This window comes from Nomascus leucogenys, chromosome 6, assembly GCF_006542625.1.
Source record: "Nomascus leucogenys isolate Asia chromosome 6, Asia_NLE_v1, whole genome shotgun sequence".
NCBI classification, from domain to species: Eukaryota; Metazoa; Chordata; class Mammalia; order Primates; family Hylobatidae; genus Nomascus; species Nomascus leucogenys.
This window is the reverse complement of record NC_044386.1, coordinates 85,135,767-85,161,356: the sequence shown is the minus strand read 5'-3', so window position 1 is coordinate 85,161,356 and position 25,590 is coordinate 85,135,767. Positions and strand designations below refer to the sequence as shown.

The 25,590-nt window shown below is 40.4% G+C and overlaps 1 protein-coding gene and 1 non-coding gene across 2 annotated transcripts; one reads left to right on the top strand and one right to left on the bottom strand.

The window, feature by feature from the left end:
* Positions 1-1,726: 1,726 nt before the first annotated feature.
* On the bottom strand, positions 1,727-22,237 carry RAB11A (RAB11A, member RAS oncogene family). The gene is made up of 5 exons (XM_003267114.4): positions 22,048-22,237; positions 14,187-14,382; positions 13,759-13,952; positions 11,953-12,033; positions 1,727-3,587 (listed from the first exon to the last, which is right to left on the bottom strand). Exons 1-5 carry the CDS (start codon positions 22,085-22,087, stop codon positions 3,448-3,450), a joined length of 651 nt encoding a protein of 216 aa, XP_003267162.1. The 5' UTR covers positions 22,088-22,237; the 3' UTR covers positions 1,727-3,447.
* A 300-nt stretch (positions 22,238-22,537) lies between these two features.
* Positions 22,538-22,609, top strand: TRNAQ-CUG. The gene has a single exon. It is a non-coding gene; the product is annotated as a tRNA-Gln (tRNA).
* The last annotated feature ends 2,981 nt before the right edge of the window (positions 22,610-25,590 follow it).

Here is a 25,590-nt window from a genome sequence, read left to right as displayed (position 1 = left end):
TACATAAATTATAATGACATTAGCATTTTGTATCACTTTATTGTTACCATCAACCTCCTACAGTTTGGGGGAACCCAATCATTCTTTAAAACACTAGAATGACAACTCCAGTTTATTTGGCATATGGTATAGGTGAGTGGGAAAGACCTGTCAAATCCCAGAAAGGGGCGTGGCACCAGCACCACCCAACCAGAAGAAAAATCTCTCTCTGGCGCTAGTGTCATAGCTCCCTATCTGTTCCGCTAACCTATTAAATGATGTGGTGGAAGAGGATCCTTTCACAATCTTTGTTCATTTTTTTACAGAGCAAATGGAAGTCATACATAACCTTTTACAAAATTCATTTTTTGTTTTAATTTTTTTCCAGGTTTGTGATATTTGTGAGACATCAGAAAATCAATTTATATTTTTTTCCTCGTTAAAACAAACAAAGCAAGCCCCCCAAACTGAAACCTAACAGGTTAGAATAAGTTCTTAATTATCCACCCAGCCTTTGAATTATTTTGCTTCTAGTGTTGGCCAAAATCGTCTAAATAGTACAGCTTCTTCTCTAAGGTAGATGGAAGAGATTATCACAATAGCTCAACCCACTAAAAGCATTTGTATTTTATAAATACAAGTCAGCAAAGACAAAAATTAAGATATTCATTTTCTCAATGATCAAAGAAATGTGACCAGCTCTGATGGGCAACCCAAACTCAAGAAGTCTAACTTTTCTAACTTAAAAGATCACTGATGTAAGGTCACTAGCTGGCACCTCTTCTTATAATTACAGTTTAACATATTCAATGCAATGGGCAATAACTTACCCTTACATAATGACAACTACTATTAAAGAGAAATCATGGCATTTGAGAACAATGACATATGATTAAATCAAGGCACCATGGCTAACTATTCAGGAGACTATATAACAGGTTAAAAAAAAATTCAAGCCTAGGCACGGTGGCTCACGCCTTTAATCCCAGCACTTTGGGAGGCCGAGGCGGGTGGATCACGAGGTCAGGAGATCGAGACCACCCTGGCTAACATTGTGACCCCATCTCTACTAAAAATATAAAAAATTAGCCAGGCGTGGTGGCTGGCGCCTGTAATCCCGGCTACTCGGGAGGCTGAAGCAGGAGAATGGCATGAACCCGGGAGGTGGAGCTTGCAGTGAGCCGAGATGGCGCCACTGCACTCCAGCCTGGGCAACAGAGTGAGACTCCATCTCAAAACAAAAAAAAGAAAAATTCAAAGTTAAAATAACTGAAAATCAAGGTCAAGTAGCAAAATACTTCTAAACTGCCTTAAAGCCCTGAACTGTCATAATATTTAAAAATGTATTGTTTCTTGCTTGAGACAGTCTGTCTCCTAAGATACTACTCAGAATAAAGACACCTGTTGAAATGCAATCAAAGTCATTTTCTAATACCTAATATTTCCTGGAATTCTCCCAAGATCCAACCATACCCAAAGCAACATTTAAGTCTACACTTGGGGAAAAATTCTAAGTTACTTTATTCATTTTCGATTCACTATTTAGTTTTTCTCTTTTCTCCTTACTTTGTAAAAAATTTACCACCAACTTTCAATAAAATAGAGATGGATTCTTTTCCTGGGTCTGGTGACACTGTTATATATGAAAATACACACTGCTTTCCTAATGTTTTTGGACATACCTTTTCCAAGAAAAGCATAATTGAACTGCAGGTCTAAAATCAAAGCTGAATTCACACACTGATGCTCCCAATTCAATGTTTACTCAGTAATACAAGAACCTATGCTTTTACATCAGGATTCCACGGCTGCATTCAAAGCACTCAAAGGAAAAACGTAATCTGACAGCATAAGAAATAATCCCCCTATAACTGTTTATTAGAATGTGAATATAATCCAAATCAATAACTAAAAAAAAAAAAATCAAATTACAGAGCATGCATAAAATACAAAGTAGCAATTTACAAATAGATAATATTATCTTCATAACCAATACACTAAAATAAAATGGCTATAGAAGAAAACCAAAATGACTGACTACAGCAATGCCTTCCGTGTGCCCCACACATCATGAGCACCGCAAGAGACAAAAGATTAACTGTGAAATATAGCAATCTAAGCAAGCCCACACATACATAATTTTGGGGATTTCCCACCATCCTGAATAGTATCACTGCAGTTGACACAACTTCCAGGAAACTGCAGAGTAAGTGCTTAATATTATCCACGAGAAAGCAAAACTAAATATTAGTGTGCACATTTCTGAATGAGAAACTAATTGCTTCATTGATTTCAACAATGTAGGGGAAGAAAACTACTTCAGGTCTCTACAATGCCTAAATGCATTCTATTTAAACTCAAGGTACTATTTCATTTTACATACTAAAAGAATACATGCCTTTAAGTGGTACCACTTGAGCAGAAATTAACCTCTCACTGTATTCTTCAGACATACTGAAACCAAAGATTTAACTGGACTATATTCCATAATATACTGCAAAACTCAAATATTAGCATTGTTAAAATAATTATCCATGCCTGCTGGTGGATATGGTGATAAAACTAGGTTGTATTTCACTTACTGGAAGGTTCTAAGACAAAATTAACACTTCAAAATTTGACACTACCAGCATTAAACCAGTTATTGCCTGAGCAATAAAATGCCACATAATCTACTGCTTGGAAATTATTATAGATCATTTAAATCTTTTAGGCTGCCTGATCATTGCAACAGAGGCACCTGAGATGGAATTCCACAAGTCTCTTCAGTTCCCAGCCTACCAGGCAGCACTGTTTAATTTATGGCCCCACAACCATACTACTAATGAAACCGTAACAATCTTTTGTGTTTACTGAGAGAATTCTCCAGAAAAAGTGCCCCCCTCTCTAATCAACTTTGATGCTTACAAAAATTAAAAAACAAAATTTACTCAACTACATAAACCTATTAAGGCATTTTAGAAATTCATGTCCAGAATAATGGAAAAGTTTCAAGCTCTCAAAATCCTGCTATGTTTATAGGGCAATTCTTAGATTTGTGGAAATATACACTGCACTGAAAGAGTGTATTACCTATAAGCTGCTCTGTGGCAAAATGGTAGCTTATTTCTAAGGTCTTCTTAGTTTGATTTGATCAAGACCAATAGGTCTGAGCTTCAAGTGATCAAGTTCTATTATGTCCTACATACAGTGACAGGCTTCCATGATGAAAAGTAAACAATAATTGAGGAATCCAAACATTCAGTTTATTAAACTAAGGCTAGTGAAGCCATAGCATGAAAAAAAGCTGCAGTCATTCGGGACAAGTGGATGATTTTATAAAGCTAAAATCAAAAGACTTAGGACATGGAAAAATTCATAAGTATGAAGTAATAAAACACGAAAGTGACACAAGAATTACAAATATATTTAAATCTCAGACCTGGGAAATGGACTATACACAGCCTTCTAGGGGAGAACAGAAATGCCTTAGATGTTCTGACAGCACTGCACCTTTGGCTTGTTTTCAGTGGTTGGTGGAACATGAATAGGAACCACATTGTTGCTTGGAGACATGTCATTTTCGCGTCTGTCTGACATTTGCTTCTGAGAAACAATGCGGTAAATCTCTGAAGGAAAAAAGAAACCACAATACTTAGTGTGAATAAACCTATCACAGTTAGGATAAAAGATACATAGAGGTAGGAGATATATTTGCATCAAAGACTATAAGGAAACTGAACAGACAATACATAAATTTAAAGTTTTATTTTCAAACAGCCACTGATTATGATTACATTCAACCCTTTATTTTAACAATTGCCCTTGGGGTAAGAAAAGAAACAAAGGTTTTTCCATTTCAGAGGGAAAGGTTCACCAGTCAAATAAACCTTTGTTTAAAGAGGTAAATCAGGCCAGGCAGATCACCTGAGTTCAGGAGTTTAAGACCAGCCTGCCCAACATGGTTAAAGAGGTAAACCAGGCCAGGCAGATCACCTGAGGTCAGGAGTTCAAGACCAGCCTGCCCAACATGGTGAAACCCTGTCTACAAAAATACAAAAATCAGCCAGGCATGATGGTAGGTGCCTGTAATCCCAGCTACTTGGGAGGCTGAGGCAGGAGAATCACTTGAACCCGGGAGGCGGAGGTTGTAGTGAGCTGAGATCGCGCCACTGTACTCCAGCCTAGGCAACAGAGCAAGACTCGTTCTCAAAAAAAAAAAAAAAAAAAAAAAAAAAAGAGGTAAGCCCATAGCATTACATAGTTTATGGACTTAGATTTGAAGTAAACCATAAGAGTATTTTCAGTCTACCTTTACCCCAAAAAACAAACAAACAAACAAAAAATTGCCTACACACAATGACATTTTACCACACAAAAAATAAATAAATAAATTTGCACTATCAGACGCATTCGGTAGAGTACATCTTAATAAACATGCTAAAATCCCAAAGGATTCTTGGAAGGGAAAAAAAGATAATGTGTTTATCAGTGACCTCCTGAACAAAACTTAAATTGTAATTAAAGAATGATACAAAATAGGCAACTTTAGATGTTATATGTAAACTCTATTTTTATTTCATGACACTTATCAAAAATAATTTAGTGTCTGCCTCTTTTACTAAGTGTTAAACTCTGTAAGGATCAAAACTGTGTCTGTCTTACTGCTGTACTGCAACATATAACGTGTTGTGATAAATAACTGCATGAATGTCACTAAATTCCTCCACAATAAGTATCTGTATGTAACACGTTTGGTCTTACACTGCACTGCCTAAAAGTTGTTCCCTCTGACTAGATTATAAAGTCCTTAAGAACAGAGAATGTACCTTATTTTTGTTTACTCTCCCAGTTGTCCCTCCAAAAACACTACTCTCAAAAAGCAAGATAATTCCAAAAATGTGTCAAATTAACACAATTAGCCTCCTAATACGATGTCTAGGAAAGACACAATGTATTCCTATGAAGGACACCACGTATTCCTGCCAAAAATATTTAAAACTAATTTAATCATGAGAAAATAATGAGATAAATCCAGACTGAGATGGGGATAAATGTTCTAAATTTGTGCTATCCAACAGAGTAGCCATCTATTTTAATTAAATAATATTTAAAATCCAATTCCTCATCTAACTAGCCATATTTCAAGTGCTCAATAGTAACCTGTGGCTACTCTGTTCAACATCCCAGATACAAAACAATTCCATCTGTTGAGGCTCAGAAACCCATACTCCAAAATGGCACTTTGATATGCTGAACTAAAGAAGCCTCAAGGTCTCTCTGACCTTCTCCCCCTCATCCTCTCTCCCTGGCACAGGATGAAGCCGAAGTTCCTTCATCTGCCTGAGATCCAGACCCACCGAAAGGGACAATTGTTTTTTCTTCCCCTCCCTGTAAGACCAAGAATGTAACCACACTTAACCAGACTCTTTCACGAGATAATGTACCAATTAATTTCTGTCCACTGATCTATTGATCCTCCCCAGTAATCCCCTCAACAGAATTCCTTTTCTCCTCCTTCCCATAACCTGTTTTGCCAGAATGGCATAAGCCTCTGAATGCCATTGGGAGGTGGGTCATCTCTCTGGTTCTCCCCAGAGAAAACCAGTGTACAGTGTACGTGTTAATAAATTTCATATGCCTTTTCTCCAATTAATCTGCCTTTTGTGAGTTGATTTTCCAGCAAACTTTCAGAGGTTTCTATTTAGATCTCCTACAAGAGAAATCTAAATGATATAAAAATGATAAAGCAGGATTCTTTTTCTTCCTAACCTCTACCTATCATTTGGACCTTGTGAAAGGTCCAAAGCTATATCAGATAGCTTTCAGCAAACCTTCAGAGGGCAATAGGGACATTTCCCTTGGCTCCTATACATGTGATCTTTAAATGGATCTTGAATTTTTTAATTAAAAAACAAATCTACCAAGGACATTATTAGTATACTGAAGAAATATGAATATGGATGACACATTAAAAACTGTATAAATGGGCCAAGCGAGGTGGCTCACGCCTGTAATCCCAGCACTTTGGGAGGCCAAGGCAGGGGGATCACGAGGTCAGGAGTTCGAGACCATCCTGGCAAACATGGTGAAACCCCGTCTCTACTAAAAATACAAAAAAAATTAGCCAGGTGGGGTGGCACCCGCCTGTAGTCTCAGCTACTTGGGAGGCTGAGGCAGGAGAATCGCTTGTCCCGGGAGGGGAGGTTGCAGTGAGATAGCACCACTGCACTCCAGCCTGGGCAACAGAGCACACTGTCTCAAAAAAAAAAAAACTGTATAAATGTTAAATTTCTTGGATACGACATATGGTATTGTGATTATGTAGGAGAATGCCTATTTTTTTTGAGACAGAGTCTCACTCAGTGAGCAGTGAGACTGAGATTGCATCACTGCACTCCAGCCTGGCAATAGTGTGAGACCCTGTCTCCAAAAAAAAATCGGTGGGGGGGACTGCATAGGAATTGGTATATTCATTTGGTTCTAAAGGAGAACGTGCCTTTGAAAGAAGGAAATAGATCTAGTTTAGCAAGTTCCTACCCCCCCAGCCCCCACAAAACTCCCAATGAAATAACCTTCTCTAATCAGATAGCTAGAAGTTACCTGCTTCCTACTTTCTTATCAGGTTTTTGGTTTGTTTTTTTTTGTTTTGTTTTGTTTTTTTTAATGACACACCCAGCCACAAGAGACTTAAGTATGTAAATTACTTGTGGAACCTCTTAAAGCCAATCACTCTTTATTGCTTTGGTGGCATTTTTATTAGCAGACATCCTTTTTGGTAACTGGAGTAAGTGCAGCAGTAATCCATTTCTAAAAAACAGTATGCTGTACTTGTACACACCAACACTGCTCAAATTCTTGCTTTTTAATGAGATCTCTTTAATTATTTACTTCTCTATGTTCTTTGAGAAGTCTGCCTTTCCCTCTCTTCCAGTTTTACATATATTTGTTTTTTATGTAAGAACTTTTTGTTTTGGTTCTCCTAATTTAATCTTCAATACAATTTATAAAGAAGTTAAAACTTATAGTGGGTTACATATTTCATCTTAATATACACACATAATTTACACTTGAAAAAGAAGAGCCTCCCAGTTTGAGACTAGAGGGAAAGTTTAAAGATGAAGTTAATTATCTTTATTCCTTAGCCACTCATCTGATTGAATGACTGAAGGGTAAATCCTTTTCTTTAGCCTTGGCACACTCCCATCCCATCCTTTTTCATTGAAACAAAATCTAAATAAAGATTCCATATCCTTTTTTTAATTTTAATTTTAGTAGCCTGTCTTTATTGAATCCTAGTTGTCTTTTCTTAATGCCTCTTCACATTTGAACCACTGTCAACCTTCTCAAATTTTAGCCACTCCCCTTCCCCCACAAAAGAATCTAAGAAAAGATAGACTTGCTGTCTGTTTTTGTTAGTTTACATATTCAGTTGACTACAGCTTACTGTTTTTCAACTTCTGAGAAATTAGTTCTTAATTTTGGAAAACGTAGTAATTCAGTTAATACATCTCTCTTTAACTTTTTTATGGAAATTTTCTGACATACCAAAAGTAGAATAAGGCCAGGGGCGGTGGCTCACACCTGTAATCTCAGCCCTTTAGGAGGCCAGGCGGATCACGTGAGGCCAGGAGTTAGAGATCAGCCTGGCCAACGAGGTAAAAACCTGTCTCTACTTAAAATACAAAATTAAAGGGCATGGTAGCTCAGGCCTATGATCCCAGCTACCCGGGAGGCTGACACACGAGAACTGCTTGAACCTAGGAGGCAGAGTCTTGCCTGACAGAGCAAGACTCAGGGGAAAAAAAAAGAATTTAGTTTTCATACTAAAAAGATATCCTGGACATATTAATTACATGGAGAAACCTAGCAGACATCACCTTAACGAAGTGGTCAAAGTTAATATAACTAGTAATTAATAAGACATCCAATTATCACAAACCTGCTGATATGATGCACTGAGAACACTTCTGTGGTGTTCCTACCAAAAGTGTATAACCTGAGTTTAATCATGAGGAAAAAAATCAGAAAAACCCAAAATGAGGTACACAACAAAATAACTGGACTGTACCCTTCAAAAATGTCAAGGTCAATAAACAAAAGATTGAGGAACTGTTCGAGATTAGAGGAGACTAAAGAGATATGACTGCTAAATGAAACGCATGATCTGATCTTGGACTTTCTTTGGCTAATAAGGGTATTATTGGAACAACTGGCAAAATCTGAATAAGGTCTGTAATTAAACATTGATGTGGCACTATTATCTAACTCTCTGATTTTGATAATTATACTGTGGCTATAAAAGAGAATATCCTTGTTTTTACAAAATATACACTGAAAAGTACTCAAGGATGAGGGTCATCATGTCTGCCACTTAATCTCACATGGTGCCCAAAAAAATATGTATATATTTAGAGCGAAGAGAAAGAAAAGGACAAAGCAGATGTGGTAAAATATTAACATCTGAGGAATATGGGTGAAGAGTATTTGCAAATTCTTTTTACTATTATTTCAACCTCTTTAAATTTGAAATTGTCAAAATGCAAAGTTAAAAGAAAAAAGTAAAAGGTATGCATTAAAAACATCCTTTAGTGAACCTGAGAGAAGACAAAGCTGCACTGAAATTCAGAGATGCAGCAATCTACCAGTCTCACTCTCATACTAGTAAACTACCTCTAAAAAATACCATCAGCAAAATCATCTCATGGAGTCACTTTCAGATTCATGGGTGTCAAGAATGCCATGGGTCTATTCTGAAACCAACAACACAATTAACTCTGAAGTAACAATGTAAATTTTCTGATATATAATTTTACAACTTAAAATTTTTGGCCAGGCATGGCGGCTCATGCCTATAATCCCAGCACTTTGGGAGGCCAAGGCAAGCAGATGGCTTGAGCTCAGGAATTCAAGACCAGACTGGGCTCCATCTCAATTTTTAAAAATTTTAAAGCTATTTTTTCTTTCAGCAATATCAAAACACAACGTAAATACTCCCTTAAGACTGTTAACATTTAAGGTAGAATCAAGTGCAATAAAGTGTTCTCTTTACTGTTTTCTCTATGCATTCACACTTCCACTGGCATACAGGAGGAAGAAAGTTTAGAACAAACATCCTCACACCTGCAGAACAACACAGATGTCTGCTGCCACATGCAGTGATCTCTGATCCTATAGATCAACAGTGAGATTTATGCAGGAAGCTGAGGAAATAGTGAATATAGAAAGGAAAAGTGGTAGCAAGTGAAACTAAAGTCTTCTTTGCTTTCAAGCAACAATTAAGCTGTAACAAAGGTTCAATCTACAGTGAATTTTAAGAAAAGTAACCCTATGTTCATCTTTTTTTTCTTTTTGAGACAGGATCTCACTCTGCCCCCAAAGCTAGAGTGCAGTGGCATGATCTCAGCTCATTGCAGCCTAAACCTCCCAGGCTCAAGCAATCCTGCCACCTCAGCTGGGACTACAGGTGCACACACTACCATGCCTGGCTAATTTTTTTGTGTGTGTTTTTTTTGTTTGTTTTTTTTTTAGAGACAGGGTTTTACCATGTTGTCCAGGCTGGTCTTGAAGTTTTGAGATCACTGCATGTGGCAGCAGATATCTGTGTTGTTCTACAGGTGTTAGGATGTTTGAGCTCAAGCGATCCGCCTGCCTCAGCCTCCCAAAATGCTGGGATTACAGGCGTGCATCAACACACCCAGCTCTCATCTTTAAAGACAAATGGCTCAATATTAAGTACCGACTAGTTCACGTTTGAGTGGATCAGAAGTTCAATGTTACAAAATGATGCATAAAATAGTTAACTGCAGATGAAAGACTTGGGCTCATCTTCACTTAGTATCACAATAAATGGGCCAGAATTATAGCAGAGGAGATTTGATGGAACATAAAAAATATTCCAACAATGAGGACTGTCTAAAAAGTTTTTTCAGACGAGATTTTCTGAGGCCTTAAAATGCTCACACATCTTTAACGTAATTTAATTCACATGTTTTAAGACTATGACACTGAGGAGCAGGGAGGTTCAGTGACTTTAGTTAAACAGGGAGTAGAAGCAAAGTGATAAAAATGTAATGCCCTAGAACTCCTGGGTCTCAATCTAGTACTCTACATGTTGACTTAATAAAATGCACACAAATGGCTATGAAGAAAACAAGGACTTGCAGACATACTGCATATTTAATCAAATCTTGCTTGCTTAAAACAATATGCAGTGAAACTTTGACAGAGAACATTCTAAAGGAAAGCTACTGTGTTCCAAAGACTGCTTATACAACCCCAGCACTATTCTTCTGATAACAGAAAACAATTATAATAAAATAGGTACATAAATCACCAATTTTCTCATGCCTTAACTGCTGTTCTGCTACTAATTTGCCAACTGTTCTCTATATACCAAGGATAGATAAGTAATTTACAGTATTCAAAATGAGTACTTTACAGGTACTCATTTTTGAAGTCTAGGGCAGTGACAGACCATTCTTTGCTAAGGGTTACTGAGACAAAAAACCTTTAGGTCACAAAAGTCAAGTCAAATCCTATCACAAGATTTTATAAATATACGCCTTCTCTCAAAAAGGAAATAATAAAACTCCTCAAAATATATATGAATTTTATAGATGGAGAAATTAAGGCCTAAAAGGGTTAGGTAACTTGCCTAAGATTGTATAACTAATAGTAAGTGGAGGAGCCAGGACTAGAACCCAAGTCAGCCTTCCAAATCTTAACTCCTTGACTTTATGCTTACATTTAACTCCTTGACTTTAAGCTTACATTTTTACAGTAAAAGAAGATAACATGTTAAAGTTAAAATCTGTTAATCTCTAATACAGGGGCTGCATACAAAGAATAAATCAAAACTTGTTACATTATAATTGGAAACTCAATCATATCTCTGTATAGACTCTTTAGAACAATGCCACGTAAAACTATACTATATATTAAGACCACATTTTAAATCATGAGTTCTTAAAAGTAACATACAATTTAAAAGTATTTAAAAACAACCCATCAAAGTACTCATCAGAAGATTAAGACTAATCTTACTAATAAATCTGGTTATTCTAATAGTTTCGGGATAAATATGAGTGAACACTTCTTTTTTTTTTTTTTTTGAGACGGAGTCTCGCTCTGTCGCCCAGGCTGGAGTGCAGTGGCACAATCTTGGCTCACTGCAAGCTCCGCCTCCCGGGTTCACGCCATTCTCCTGCCTCAGCCTCTGTGAGTAGCTGGGACTACAGGCGCCCGCCACCACGCCCGGCTAATTTTTTTTGTATTTTTAGTAGAGATGGGGTTTCACCGTGGTCTCGATCTCCTGACCTCATGATCCGCCCGCCTCAGCCTCCCAAAGTGCTGGGATTACAAGCGTGAACCACCGCGCCCAGCCGAGTGAACACTTCTTATCTCAGAGGCCGACCTGGTCATTCACATTCCAAAACAGCATGAACTCCATCTCTTTCCCACTACTTTTTAAAACTTTTCTATATGCAATCATTGGTTGATTTTATCTACCAATTATTTCCCATGATATGATATAGAACACACAAGTGATACCTTTCTTCTGTATCATGGGAGAATTTTATTTTGTCGCTATAATTTTTTAAAATGTTTTTTCCCTAGCTTTTCCTTTACTAAATTTAAAAAGGGGCATTTATATCTTTCTATAGCGGGGATCTCAATATTTACCTTATAGAAGTACATTTAAACATTACTTTGTGACCATGAAGAATGGAATACCTGGACTGAAGTAATAATGGAAGTGAATGAATTATTTTCAAAGTATTTTTCCCACTATAAATCAGATGAATTAGGACAACTGAAGCTCAGTGAGCAAGGGTTGTAGTTAATTTTGCACTCTAAACAGCTTTTGCTAGAGTAGCTCTCAAATGATAGTCACTCTCGGCTGATATATAGTTTAGTTACTGATTAGTTTGTTTAAATTACCTTCCTAAAACTTCTAGTCCTACTGGTGTAATCTGAAAATACAAGTCTTACCTGTTAAAATTGTCTGAAAAGCAGCTTCTACGTTTGTAGAGTCTAGAGCCGAAGTCTCAATGAATGACAAACCATTCTTTTCTGAGGGGAGACACAAAAGTTCAGTCTTGTCAAGTTTTAAAACAAGGAATAGGATATACTCAAGCCCTCAAAAGGAAAAATAACAGAACTTTTTAAAACTTAAGACCTCCTCAACTCCTGGGACAGTAAGGGCACCATTCTATTTACACTTTATTTATTTATTTACTTTATCTATTTACTTCTTTATTTAAGTAGAGATGCAGATCTCACTATGTTGCCCAGCCTGGTCTTGAACTCCTGGCCTCAAGCGTTTCTCCTGCCTCAGTCTCCCAAAATGCTGAGATTACAGGCATGAGCCACCATGCCCGACCCTACTCACACTTTAATATTTACACTTTAATAGATTAAAAATAATAGCGAGAGAGCTGGGCATGGTGGCTCACTCCTGTAATCCCAGGACTTTGGCAGGCCAAGGCAGGCGGATTGCTTGAGCCCAGGAGTTCAAGACCAGCCTGGGCAACATGGCAAAACCCCGGAGAGAGGTTTTGCCTCTCTCTCTATAAAAAATACAAAAAATTAGCTGAGCATGGTGGCACACACCAGCAGTCCCAGCTACTTAGGAGGCCGAGATGGAAGATCACTTGAGCCCAGGAGGTCGAGGCTGCAGTGAGCCTTGACTATGCCACTCCACTCCAGACTGGGTGACAAAGTGAGATCCTGGCTCCCCAAAAAAAAAAAAAAAAAGTAAGAAATTGTCAATTGGCTCCTTAATTAAAATAAATACTCGTTACACCTAAATACTACTCACTAGTAATGAATAGCACCACTTAAAATGTGGTAAAAATGTATCAAGTGCCCAGTTATCTCCATCTCTTGCTATCCTCTCCATCAACTACATTGGCTATAGTATTCAGTATGGTGTAGCCATATTATTTACAATAAAGCTATTCTTGCACGGGAAATTAAAACTGTTATACAAAGTTATTCACAGCATAAGCATTAGTGCAAAGGCAAGACTTTCTTTTTTATTGGTTTTTTTTTTTTTTTTTTTTTTTTTTTTGAGAGGGAGTCTCGCTTTTTCGCCCAAGCCGGACTGCAGTGGCACTATCTTGGTTCACTGCAAGCTCCGCTCCCAGGTTCATGCCATTCTCCTGCCTCAGCCTCCCAAGTAGCTGGGACTACGGGCACCCACCACCGCGCCTGCCTTTTTTGTATTTTTAGCAGAGACGGGGTTTCACCGTGTTAGCCAAGATGGTCTCGATCTCCTGACCTCGTGATCCGCCCGCCTCGGCCTCCCAAAGTGCTGGGATTACAGGCGTGAGCCACCGCGCCCGGCCACAAGACTTTCACTAGCAACAAATGCACAATGTTGTCTTCTGGCATGCTGTCCCTACCAGAACAGGAGCAAGAGACATGTGAATTCTTTATGAAGCCAAAAAGTTATAGCTCCTAAGCAGCTGCATCCCTGTTGGTCCCTGACACTCCCTGAGCCTCTGCCTTTCACTCACATACAGCTCACGTACAGCAGCCTTTGTAAACACAGAAACATAATAGAAAAAGAGACAGAATACACAATGTTTATATTCATTTTTTGGCGGCAAAATATTCGTGTTTTAATGACTCAAAGAAAAAAAGCTATACAGTCATCACAAACTTTCAAAACAATTCTTGCTAAGCATTCATGTTTACCTTTCTGAAACTATTATAACCTATTCCTCTCATTGGAAAGGTATCAAAACCACAAGACACAATGGTAAGAAATGTCATGGAATTCCTATCACTAACCTGCAAAAGCTCTTGCTTCATCTGTAGGAACTGCCCTGAGATGACGTAGATCACTCTTATTGCCCACAAGCATGATAACAATGTTACTATCAGCATGATCTCTCAGTTCTTTCAGCCATCGCTCTACATTTTCATATGTGAGATGTTTAGCAATGTCATAAACCAATAAAGCACCTACAGCTCCACGATAATATCTGAAAACAGAAACATATTTAGTATCAGAAAACCACAAGATGGAAGCAAACACCAGGAAGAACTCAAAATATGGATTATGAGTTTTAAAAACATACTTATAAATAAATTTCTAAGGATTCCTAATACTAGAATTCTTAAAAGAAAAAAACAACAGTTCTTTTTCCAATACCAAAAGTCAGCTAATTCACTCGATGGCAACCCATTTCGCATAACTTAAAAACCATGAGACTTACGCCGATGTTATAGCTCGGTATCGCTCTTGCCCTGCTGTGTCCCATATCTGTGCCTTTATTGTTTTTCCATCAACCTGGATGCTTCTTGTTGCAAACTCTACTCCAATGGTGCTCTTGCTTTCCAGATTAAACTCATTTCGAGTAAATCGAGACAAGAGATTACTCTTTCCAACACCAGAATCTCCAATAAGGACAACTGGAAAGACAAAGAACTTAATGTCAGATGAATGAGGCAAACACATTCAGAATACCACTACGCTTTCAACAGGATGAAGTTTGGCCTCGGAGTAAATAAAGCAAGAAAAATAAGCTATATGATTTTTAAAAAGGAATGGGGGTAGGGGGTTGAACAGCATGTTCTTGACCAGTTACCAATCAGTAAAACCGATTTATTCTTTTCAACCTGTTTCTACCTGCATGACTTCCACACATCATCTGCTTAGCACAGATACAGTACCCTGTCTTAAACATGCAGTTTTAATCTCAGATGCATTTGGCACTGATGACAGGCATTAATTACCATCAATGCTATACCAATGTTACTACTTTAGAAGATAACAACTTCAAAGATAAATCCTAAACTAAATGAACAATTTATGATATTAAAATGTAATGTATCAGAAATGAAAACAACAAAGGCTGTTAGTGGATAGGGAAGGACAAAATGAATATATTTCGTCTCATCGAAGACTGGGTGTGACCTCAGGACTCAGACCTAGGCAAAATGAAAAACATTTAACATACGAGGCATAGGGTTTATAAACGTCACCATACAGATCACAGAAACTAAAATGACTTTTAATAGCTGCATTTATCAGATTGGTTCAAAGTTAGAGACCCGTCTGCCAAAAAAGCCCAAGCCACTAAAGATAAACAGGGGTACTAGGAAACTAATAATTCTGACATACTGTGAGTCAAAACCAAAGCAAGTGCTGGGTGTGGTGGCTCACGCCTGTAATCCCAGCATTTTGGGAGGCCAAGGTGGGCAGATTGCTTGAGGCCAAGAGTTCGAGACTAGCCTGGCCAACATGGTGAAAACCTCATCTCTATAAAATACAAAAATTAGCCAGGCATGGTGGTAGGCGCCTGTAATCCCAACTACTTGTGGGCCTGAGGCATGAAAATAGCTTGAACCCTGGAAGCAGAGGTTGCAGTGGGCTGAGATTGTTCCACTGCACTCCAGCCTGGGCGACACAGAGACTCTGTCTTAAAAAAATAAATAAAATAAAATACAACAAAGCAAGGAGGGCATATACTTTCACTTATGACTCCATGATTTTTTTGAAAATAGGTCTTGATTAGATGAATTTGCTTCCTGTGATTTCTATAGGCAGCAGTTTATTTACTAACTAGATACATGGAGATTCTTTTTCACTCAAGATGGTATTACACTTAAGAATTTCAAAAACAATGGAGAAACAGGCAGTTAAGTTGTTTTAAGACATTTTCTATCTGAATTTAAAGTTCAAAATGAGTTCACACGTTTATAGAATCTGAGCTAGACATTTTTTCCTTTGTAAAAATTGGTATCAGCATTTCAGGAAACATTACGTTCATTCCTACTTTTGACTACTAAGACTTCTTATCTAAACTAGCTAATTGATTTAGACACCAGGACTAGAAAATCAAACATATAAAAATAAGGCCAAGGAATAAGACCATTCCTTACTAAAGAGACTGGGATTTGGTGGTATGAGTGGAAAGAACGGTAAAAACTGAGAGCTCACTGCACTCTGGTCAGAGGGCAAAGAGAGTCCATTATACATTCCCTCCTTGCCACAGGAGCGGATATAAGCTGGCCTCTGGACAGTCTTGGACAGAGTACATTATCAAATGCATATCTTTCTGGCTTCCTCAGTCAGCTGATTCAGCAAGAAATCATTCAGGAGGCAGTGAATCCAATGCAGCACAAAGAATGGTTATTTCTAACTAGAGAGTCAACTAGAGGGTGTCAAAGGTGCTGTGGCAAACACATACATGCTTTTATTTGATATCAGAAGAAAATGTCCAAGTTATTAAAGTGATGCACAAAAGCAATGCACTTTCAATTTTATAGGATGATTAGTTAATACATTAGTTTCCAAGGTCCACCATTCTGGATATGAAGTCAAATCTCAGTTTCAGTTAATAGTCTATTATTAATAGGATACATTCACTGTTGCTTCTTAGTACAAAAGGCTGGATGTTTGCTAAGAAAATGGCCTTTGAATCACTTACACACACAAAAAAATTTAAATACAAAAAAGTACACAAAAAATACACGAATAAATACAAACAAAAAAATTAGACAGGCACAGTGGTGCATGCCTGTAGTCCCAACTATTCAGGAGGCTGAGGTGGGAGAATGGCTTGAGCCTGGGAGGCAGAGGTTGCGGTGAGCCTGGATTGTGTGCCACTGTACTCTAGCCGGGGCAAAAGAGCCAGAACTTGTCTCAAAAAAAAAAAAACTTTCAGCACTTTCTTTCTTTCTTTTTTTGAGACAAGGTCTCATTGTCGCCCAGGCTGGAGTGCCGCAGCACAAGCAGGGCCCACTGCAGCCTAGACCTCCCAGGCTCAGAGGATCCTCCCACCTCAGCCTCCCTAGTAGCTGGAACTACAGGCACATGCCAACACGCTCAGCTAATTTTTTGTATTTTCTGTAGAGATGGGGTTTTGCCACGTTGCCCAGCTGGGTCTCAAACTCCTGGGCTCAAAAGATCCACTCGCCTTGGCCTCCCAAAGTACTGGGATTACAGGCATGAGCCACCATGCCTGGCCAACTCCAGCACTTTCAAGTTTTGGTTTCCTCCCTTTTGACCTCCACTTTTAACTAATGATTATGTTCATTATCTCACCAATCTCAATTCCTTATACCATCATAAAGATAGTAATGGAACTTTTTTCTTAATGTAACCAATTAATGTTAACGCTATAAAAAAAGCACTCTAATCTGAAAATAACTCAAAATTCATGAATGTTTTAAAAAGTTATCTCAACTAGGCCGGGCATGGTGGCTCACGCCTGTAATCCCAGCACTTTGGAAGGCCAAGGAGGGTGGATCACCTGAGGTCGGGAGTTTGAGACCAGCCTGACCAACATGGAGAAACCTCGTCTGTACTAAAAACACAAAATTAGCCAGGTGTGGTGGCGCATGCCTGTAGTCCCAGCTACTCAGGAGGCTGAGGCAGGAGAATCGCTTGAAGCAGTAGGCGGAGGTTGCAGTAAGCCGAAATCGCGCCACTGCACTCCAGCCTGGGCAACAAGAGTGAAACTCCGTCTCAAAAAAAAAAAAAAAAAAAAGTTATCAACTAGACATCTGCTGTATTTGAGTATCATCGCAAATACCTAATGCTAAATATCAAGCTGCTAAATGCATAAAAGCAGAATATACATATTAATTATCCATTGTTTAATTAAAATTTCTGCCTCTTCAACCACATTTAGTTTTATACTTTCTCTTGCAAACTAATTTACTGGACTAAAATATAATTCATCAAAGACCGTACCTCAACCCTAAAAGTTACCACCTGAGAGAATAACTGGTAATTTTCAATCTGGTTTTCATAAATTTGGAGATATTTCTATTCTTTCAACTATATTCATAGTCCAACCTCTCAAAAGTTTTTAATATACAATGCGTTCAAGGCAGGACACAGTGGCTCATGCCTGTAATCTCAGCACTCTGAGAGGCCAAGGTGGGAGGATCCCTTGAGCCCAGGAGTTTGAGACCAGCCTGGGGAACGTAGGGAGACCCTATCTCTACAAAAAAGACATTTTTATTTCTGTAAGTGGGATAGTCTTAAAAAAAAAAAATAGCCAGTCATGGTGGAGCACATTTGTAGTTCCAGCTACTTGGGAGGCTGAGGCAGGAGGATTTCTTGAGCACAGGAATTTGAGGCTGCAGTGGGCTATGACTGTGCCATGGCACTCCAGCCTGGGCAACAGAGGGAGACCCTGCCTCAAAAAAAAAAAAAAAATACAGATACATATATAATGCATACAATAAGGCTCAAGTCTAGACAAGTTTTTCCAGATTCAGCAGAATCTGAGTTACTCAACCAAAACTTGTGAAAGAAAAACTACTACCAAGATGCAAGACAGCAAAGTTCCTATGATAATTTCTACCGACAATCAGCTGATGGTTAATTACCACTGACCTCCAATGTGATTGAAAAGAAAATGTCTTAAGCAATAGACTATGTATCCAGATATTTTCAGAAAATCGAACTTTGGATTGGTGTCTACCACACAACATTTGTAAATAGAAATCATGATTGATGCTTACTTATGTCCCACAGGGCCTTAACCACATTGTTTGTAAATACTTATGGAATTAAAGTTTTAAAAATAAAAAGTCAAGTTTAAATAAAATAAAACTAATTCCCTCCCACCAAAAGTCTCACATTACTGTTCAAGAACAAATACGTAATTTAGAATAATTGTCCTGCTTGCCCCACAATACATTCCTATTTAAACCACTCCATCCCCTATTAATCAAAATATCCCTTTATCTTGAACTGGTTAGTTGCAAACTAACTCCAATTCCCTCAACTATTGCATTTGCTAGGTAAACCTTCTAAGTAGAAACAGCTGCAGTCCGTCTCAGTGAATAAATCTCTGTACAATAAAGCCATTTTGAAATAAAATCATTCTTGCCTCACTTTAAAGTAGGATACTTGTATAAACAAGAAATTGGCTAAATAATCAGCATTGAAGTTAAAAAAAAAAAAAAAGAAAAAAGTGACTCATATCCTGTAAGAGCTTTAAAAAAGTAGAAATCTGGCCAGGCACGGTGGCTCACGCCGGTAATCCCAGCACTTTGGGAGGCCCAGGCGGGCAGATCACCTGAGGTCAGGAGTTCAAGACCAGCCTGACCAACATGGAGAAACCCCGTCTCTACTAAAAATACAAAATTAGCCGGTTGTGGTGGTGCATGCCTGTAATCCCAGCTACTTGCGAGACTGAGGCAGGAGAATCGCTTGAACCCAGGAGGCAGAGGTTGCAATAAGCCAAGATCGCGTCATTGCACTCCAGCCTGGGCAACAAGAGCGAAATTCCGTCTCAAAAAAAAAAAAAAAAAAAGTAGAAATCCTCCTTAGCAGAATTTTTAACACCCTATCTTAAACAGCAAAATGCACAACAAAATGAAACCATAACCCATGGAAACATAAAATGCATGAGAAGTTCCTAGTTTTATGTTTCTTTAATAATATTTAAATGCTCTTGTAGTTGAACCTACATTTAAGGTTCAAAAAACTGACAAAGGCCAGGCATGGTGGCTCACGCCTATAATCCCAGCACTGGGGGAGGCTGAGGAAGGTGGATTGCTTAAGTCCAGGAGTGAGAGACAGCCTGGGCAACATGGCAAAACCCTGTCTTTACAAAAAAAACAAAAAATCAGCTGGGCGTGGTGGCGTGCTCCTGTAGTCTCAGCTACTCCTAGGAGCTAGAGAGTAGCTAGGGAGGCTGAGGTAGGAGGGTAACCTGAGCCTGAGGAGGCCGAGACTGCAGTGAGCCTTGATTGTGCCACTGCACTCCAGCCTGGGGGACACAGCGAGACCCTGTCTCAAAAAAAAAAACAAAACCTGACAAAACCACAGTAACTTCTTTCACATTATTACCATTTATTGAGTCCTCATGGTTAAAGTTTTACAAACAGTCTCATTTAATTCTCACAACAATCTTAAGAGGCAGATATTTCCCTTTTTATAAATGAGAGAACTGAGACTCAGAAAAGTTAACTTTTCCAAGGTCATAAAGTAAATATAAGACCTGAGTCAGGATCTAAACCGAGGTCTACGTGATTCCAAAGCTGGGTGCTCTCAATTGTTGCTAGAAGGATGGTCTAATCAAAAAGTTAAAATACTTTAGGCCAATTCAGAATATTTAATATTCTTTGTTAAAAAATAAAAGGACCTTGTATAACCAACATTCAAGTTCAAACCAAACAGGAGAAAGACCCTGACAGTCTATCTTGCTCTGAATTAATTACTTCAAAGACAACCTTTATAAAGGCACACTACCATTATACCATATTTTAAAACACAAACCTAACCTTTAACCCCAAAGTCTCAAGAGACTCAAATAATTTCACATCATCTCAGATACCTTCGGCAAAAGGTATGCTGTCGTATACTTTCTGTAATCCAGGCCTCAGTTTTGTATTTGTAAAATGAACTAAGTACCCTGAAAGTACTTTCCAGTATGGAGGGGGAGGGTGGATACCAAAAGTATTCACCCTATACAGTAGAATATTCTGGGTCAGAGGAGTAAGAGATGGTAAGAGTATAACAGCAGGCTAGTTAGTATAACAAGATTTGCAAAGTATTGGGAAAGCAAAGAAATCTTTCCTGCTTGGTTTAGTCAATCATTCTTAGCACCCAATGGCAAAGACAGAAACAGTCACCATGCTTAACACTCTTGAAACTCCACCCTCCACAATAAAGCTTTAATAGCAATGGCTTCTTCCTCTGTGGTAATGATCTTTGTTCGGCACACTACTGATGGCTACCTTCCCAATTCAGGAGCAGAGAAACAGCATCAGAGTGAGAGTGCATTCACTTAACAAAAAAAGCATCTACTGTACTCTCTTCTCATTGAAAAATGTACCCTTTATCTTCGTTGATTAGAAAAAAAAAACTGGATTCCTTCCGGACTCAACCAATAAGCAATTCTTTCTAACCAACCCTGACCCTCCAATATGTTCTGTCCAAGGGCACTACATGTTTCCGTATCTTATAATAAATATTTAATGTAACCAAAAGAGCACACAACTTCCTCCCACCCCCAACCTTTTGGGAAAGGTATGTGGCCAACTAGGGCTCTTCCCTTCCTGTTGGATCCTCCCAGCGTTGCAGCAGGAAGCAACCAGTCCATAGAGATAAAGCAAGCTAGTATTTGTGCAGCGCACAACCTTTCCTGCTCAGGAACCGGGCCTTCAGGTCTGGCAAGGATAACAGCCACCACCCATCCGCAACCTCATCTCGCGAACCGAGTAAAGAGTTATCCCGGGTTGGGTGCCACTGAGTAGGGAGGGCAAGAAAATAAAAGGCTAGATGGAAAGTAATGTCAGCCTGCCGGGTCACTGCGACAAGTGCGCGAGTGGGTGATGGGCGATCCCTCTTACCCTCCCTCCCACCACCCGGGTCGCAACGGAGACAACGGAGCTCTAAACACGATTTGGGGAGGGAAGGTAGAGAGAGCTGCCAAATGGGGAGTGGGGGAGAGAGCGGTCAGGGAAGGTTAAGGACCGCGAGAACCGCGGGGAGGAGGGTGAGGGTGGGGGTGGGCCCCTGGCCCGCTCAGATTTTACGGGGTCCTGGACCTGGGATGGGAGAAGCTTAGAGGGGCGGCCGTCCAAGGGGAGGGGAGATGCAGAAGAGACGCTCGCTCGAGGGGGGAAAGGTGGCAGATAAGAAAAAGACCTGTAGTGGGAGTCTGCACCGAAGGCAAGGCCAAGAGGGAAGCGAAGAACCCGTCAGAGGGGCTTCGGGGGAGGACGCGAGCTGGGAAGGGTGTACGCCGAGGGGGAGGGGGCGCTACACCCGAAAAGAGAGATGGTGGGAGGAGCGGCGGGGCCGTAGAACCCGGGGAAAGGAATTCGACGATGTGGGAGAAGGCAGTCCGCCAGGGGAAGGACGCGCAGGGAGGGGCTCTGAGGCCAGCGAAGGCCTACGGAGAGGTCGCTCAGAGAGCGGCATGTGATGGGGACCCGTCTGAGCGGGGGAGAAGAGGCTGAGCTGGGTAGAAGACGGAACAGCACAAAAAGGAAGGGTTGAGGGAGGCCTACATCAGTGCAGGGGTGGCCGGCACGAGGGTCCACCGGGAGTGTCCCGAGTCCCCGAACGCGGACTGTGTAGAGTGCGAGAGCCCATGGCCTCACCTTTAAAGAGGTAGTCGTACTCGTCGTCGCGGGTGCCCATTGCGCGGCCGAGGAGCGAAAGGGCGGGAGCAGCAGTGGTATCTGTGGGACCAGGGGGCGTCGCTGCAGAGGTAACCCGAGCGCCGAGCTTCAACTGCCGGACTGGGTGAAGAGCCCCTCCCTGCCGCTGCGCCACTTCCGGCAGGCCCCAGCCTTTAAGGGGAAGTACTTCCGGGGGCGGCGCCCCGCCCCTGAGCCCAATAAGGGCGGTGTGCGGGAGAGTCGAGATGCATGGGGCTTCAAACTTTCGTCGCTAAAGGAGTCTCAAAGGGGAAACTGAGTCCTGGAACGCCTTACCATGGTCTTAGTGGCCTTTTGCTCATTTCTTGAGCTACCGTGCCCGGAAGCGGCTCGCTGGAACCGGGCGGGACCGCCTGTGAGTGGTGGGTTTGTGGATGGGGGCGGGGTTCTCTGAGGATTAGAGAGCCGATGGCAGCTACACATGCGTGGCGGTTCCATGGTGTAATGGTTAGCACTCTGGACTCTGAATCCAGCGATCCGAGTTCAAATCTCGGTGGAACCTGCAATTGGCCTTTTTTTTTTTTTTTATCTTAGCAACACCTTTAATTCATTTTTTTGGTCACTAAGTAATTGAACAACTATAACACATCTTAAGATGGAGATGTAAAATGTAATCCTCGCCTATGAAGACCTCACAAATTTCCCACTGCATTTCAGGTACTATCTGCTACCTGGCGCGGATTGTCTTAATGAGCTTCTTCACTGCCTTTTTTTAAACCCTGGGCTCTCAAACCTTGATTCAAAAGCTTCAATGAAACTTGAAAATTCCTTTTGCTGGAATTTTCTACCTCCAGCTTCATGCACGGGTAGGCGCTTGTCACTCACTCCTCTCCGGAAATCTCTCAATCTATCTTGTTTTCATTTAGAGTACTTCGCCCACCCTCCTCATCAAGATTCATCAAGAACTTGAGTCCTATTTGTAGGCCTCTAATCTAAGTCCGTTTACATAAGTATTTCATTTAACATGCCAAGCAAAGGATGGTAATTTCCATTTTAGCGGAAATTTGGATACTAAGACTCAAGTGATTTGCCAGATATCATGTCGCAGGGCCTCCCTGTATTTGAAGAGAATTTTGTCATTCCAGAAAAGCCTTTATCCAATTACTGTCACACTTCCTACCTCCTATATGCAAACTCTCGATTTAGACTTGTGGGCAAGTGTGCCTATAACAGGCAGAATAATGCCCCCTGCCAATGATGTCCACTTCCTAATTCCTGGAGACTGAATAGGTTAGGTTACGTGGCAAAGGGGAATTGAGGTTACAGATGAAATTAAGGTTGCTTATCAGCTGACATTAAATTAGGGATATTATCCTGGATTATTTGGGTGGGCCTAGTGTTGTCATAAGGCCCTTAAAAGTGGAAAATGGGCTGGGCACAGTAGCTCACGCCTTAATGCCAGCACTTTGGGAGGCCGAGGTGGGTGGATCACCTGAGGTCAAGAGTTCAAGACTAGCCTGGCCAACAAAGTGAAACCCCGTCGCTACTAAAAATACAAAAAATTAGTCTGGCGTGGTGGTGGGTGCCTGTAGTCCCAGCTACTCTGGAGGCTTAGGCATGAGAATCGCTCGAATCCGGGAAGCAGAGGTTGCAGTGAGCTGATACCACGCCACTGCACTCCAGCCTGGGCAACAGAGAGAGACTCGTTCTCAAAGAAAAAAAAAAAAGTGGAAAATGGAGGCAGAAGAGGTCAGAGTGATGTGACTTGAAAAGACCTCAATCTGCCCTTGCTGGCTTTGAAGATGGAGGAAGGGGCCCAGGAGCCTAGGAATCCGGAGGCTTCTAGAAGCTGGGAAAGGCATGGAAACAGATTCTTCCATAAGGCCCCCAGAAGGAACACAGCCCTGCTGACAACTTGATTTTAGCCCAGTGAGACTCTTGTCAGACCTGTGACCTACAGAACTTTAAGCAATAAATTTGTGTTGTTTTATGTCACCAAGTTTGTGGTAATTTGTTATAGAAGCAATAGAAAACAAATACATTGCCAATTTCAGTGCTTTCTCTGCTGCTATAAAGTGATAGTAAGTTTATCTAAGGTCCTGTAATCCCAGCTGCTCAGGAGGCTGAGGCAGGAGAATTGCTTGAACCAAGGAGATGGAGGTTGCAGAGGGCCAAGATTGCGCCACTGCACTCCAGCCTGGTGACAGAGTAAGATTCCTTCTCAAAAAAAAAGACATTAATGTTTAATTTAGTCTCAAGCATAACTAATAAAAAGGGTGTGTTGGTTAATACTGAGTGTCAGCTTGATTGGATTGAAGGATCCAAAGTATTGATCCTGGGTATGTCTGTGAGGGTGTTCCCAAACGAGATTAACAGTTGAGTCAATGGGCTGGGAAAGGCAGACCCACCCTTAATCCGGGTGGGCACCATCTAATCAGCTGCCAGCGAATATAAAGCAGGCAGAAAAATATGAAAAGGCTAGACTGGCTTAGCCTCCCAGCCTACATCTTTCTCCCGTGCTGGATGTTTCCTGCCCTCGAACATTGGACTACAAGTTCTTCAGCTTTGAGACTCGCACTGGCTTCCTTGCCTCTCAGCTTGCAGAAGGCCTATTGTGGGACCTTGTGATCGTGCGAGTTAATACTACTTAATAAACTCCCCTTTATATATATGTCTATCCTATTAGTTCTGTTCCTCTAGAGAACCCTGACTAATACAGTTGGTAAGAAAATCAAAAGGAACTCTCTAGTAAAAAGCCTGGAATTATAAATTTAGAAATGCCTAGCCTTAGACTATGGGGGAGAAGCAAGACCTGAAATATATCTCACCCTCCACATCGGGGGAGGTAATTTTACATATTTGTTTAAAACAAAGTGAGGACTGATAAGGCTGTTTTTATACTTCAGCTCAGCCATTCACTAAAGCTGTGTTAATTTCAATAATTTAATCCTGCTGAATCCCAGTTTCTTATCTGCAAAATGGGGACAAACAGGAAGAAGGAATTAAGTAACATATGTATAGCTGTTAATATCACACATGGCACATAATAAATATTTATGAATGCATTGATTTTCTTTTCTCTTTTTTTTTTGTTTTTTTTTTTGAGTCAGGGTCTTGCCGTGTCACCCAGGCTGGAGTGCAGTAGTGCGATGTTGGCTCACGGCAACCTCTGTATGCTGGGCTCAAGCAATTCTCCCACCTCCACCTCCCAAGCAGCTGGGACTACAGGTGTGCGCCATCGCACCTGGCTAATTTTTGTATTATTTGTAGAGATGGGGTTTTGCCATCTTTGCCCAGGCTGGTCTTGAACTCCTAAGCTCAAGCGATCCTCCCACCTCAGCCTCCAAAAGTGCTAAAATGACAGGAATGAGCCACTGTGCCTGGCCAAATGCAATGATTTTCAACAGGGGTCAATTTTGTCCCCAGAGACATTTGATAATATCTGGAGACATTTTTAGTGTCACTACTTGGGGGTGCTACTGGTATCTACTAGAGACCAGGGATACTGCTAAACGTTCTACAACACACAGGATAGCACTCCCA

Excerpts from the sequence above, each read along its gene's own strand:
- RAB11A (XM_003267114.4), bottom strand. The coding sequence starts at position 22,087 with ATGGGCACCCGCGACGACGAGTACGACTACCTCTTTAAAG. Across the intron at positions 14,383-22,047 it reads GTACGACTACCTCTTTAAAG|TTGTCCTTATTGGAGATTCT; the intron begins GTGAGGCCATGG and ends TTGTCTTTCCAG. Across the intron at positions 12,034-13,758 it reads TGAAGCAAGAGCTTTTGCAG|AAAAGAATGGTTTGTCATTC; the intron begins GTTAGTGATAGG and ends GTCTCCCCTCAG.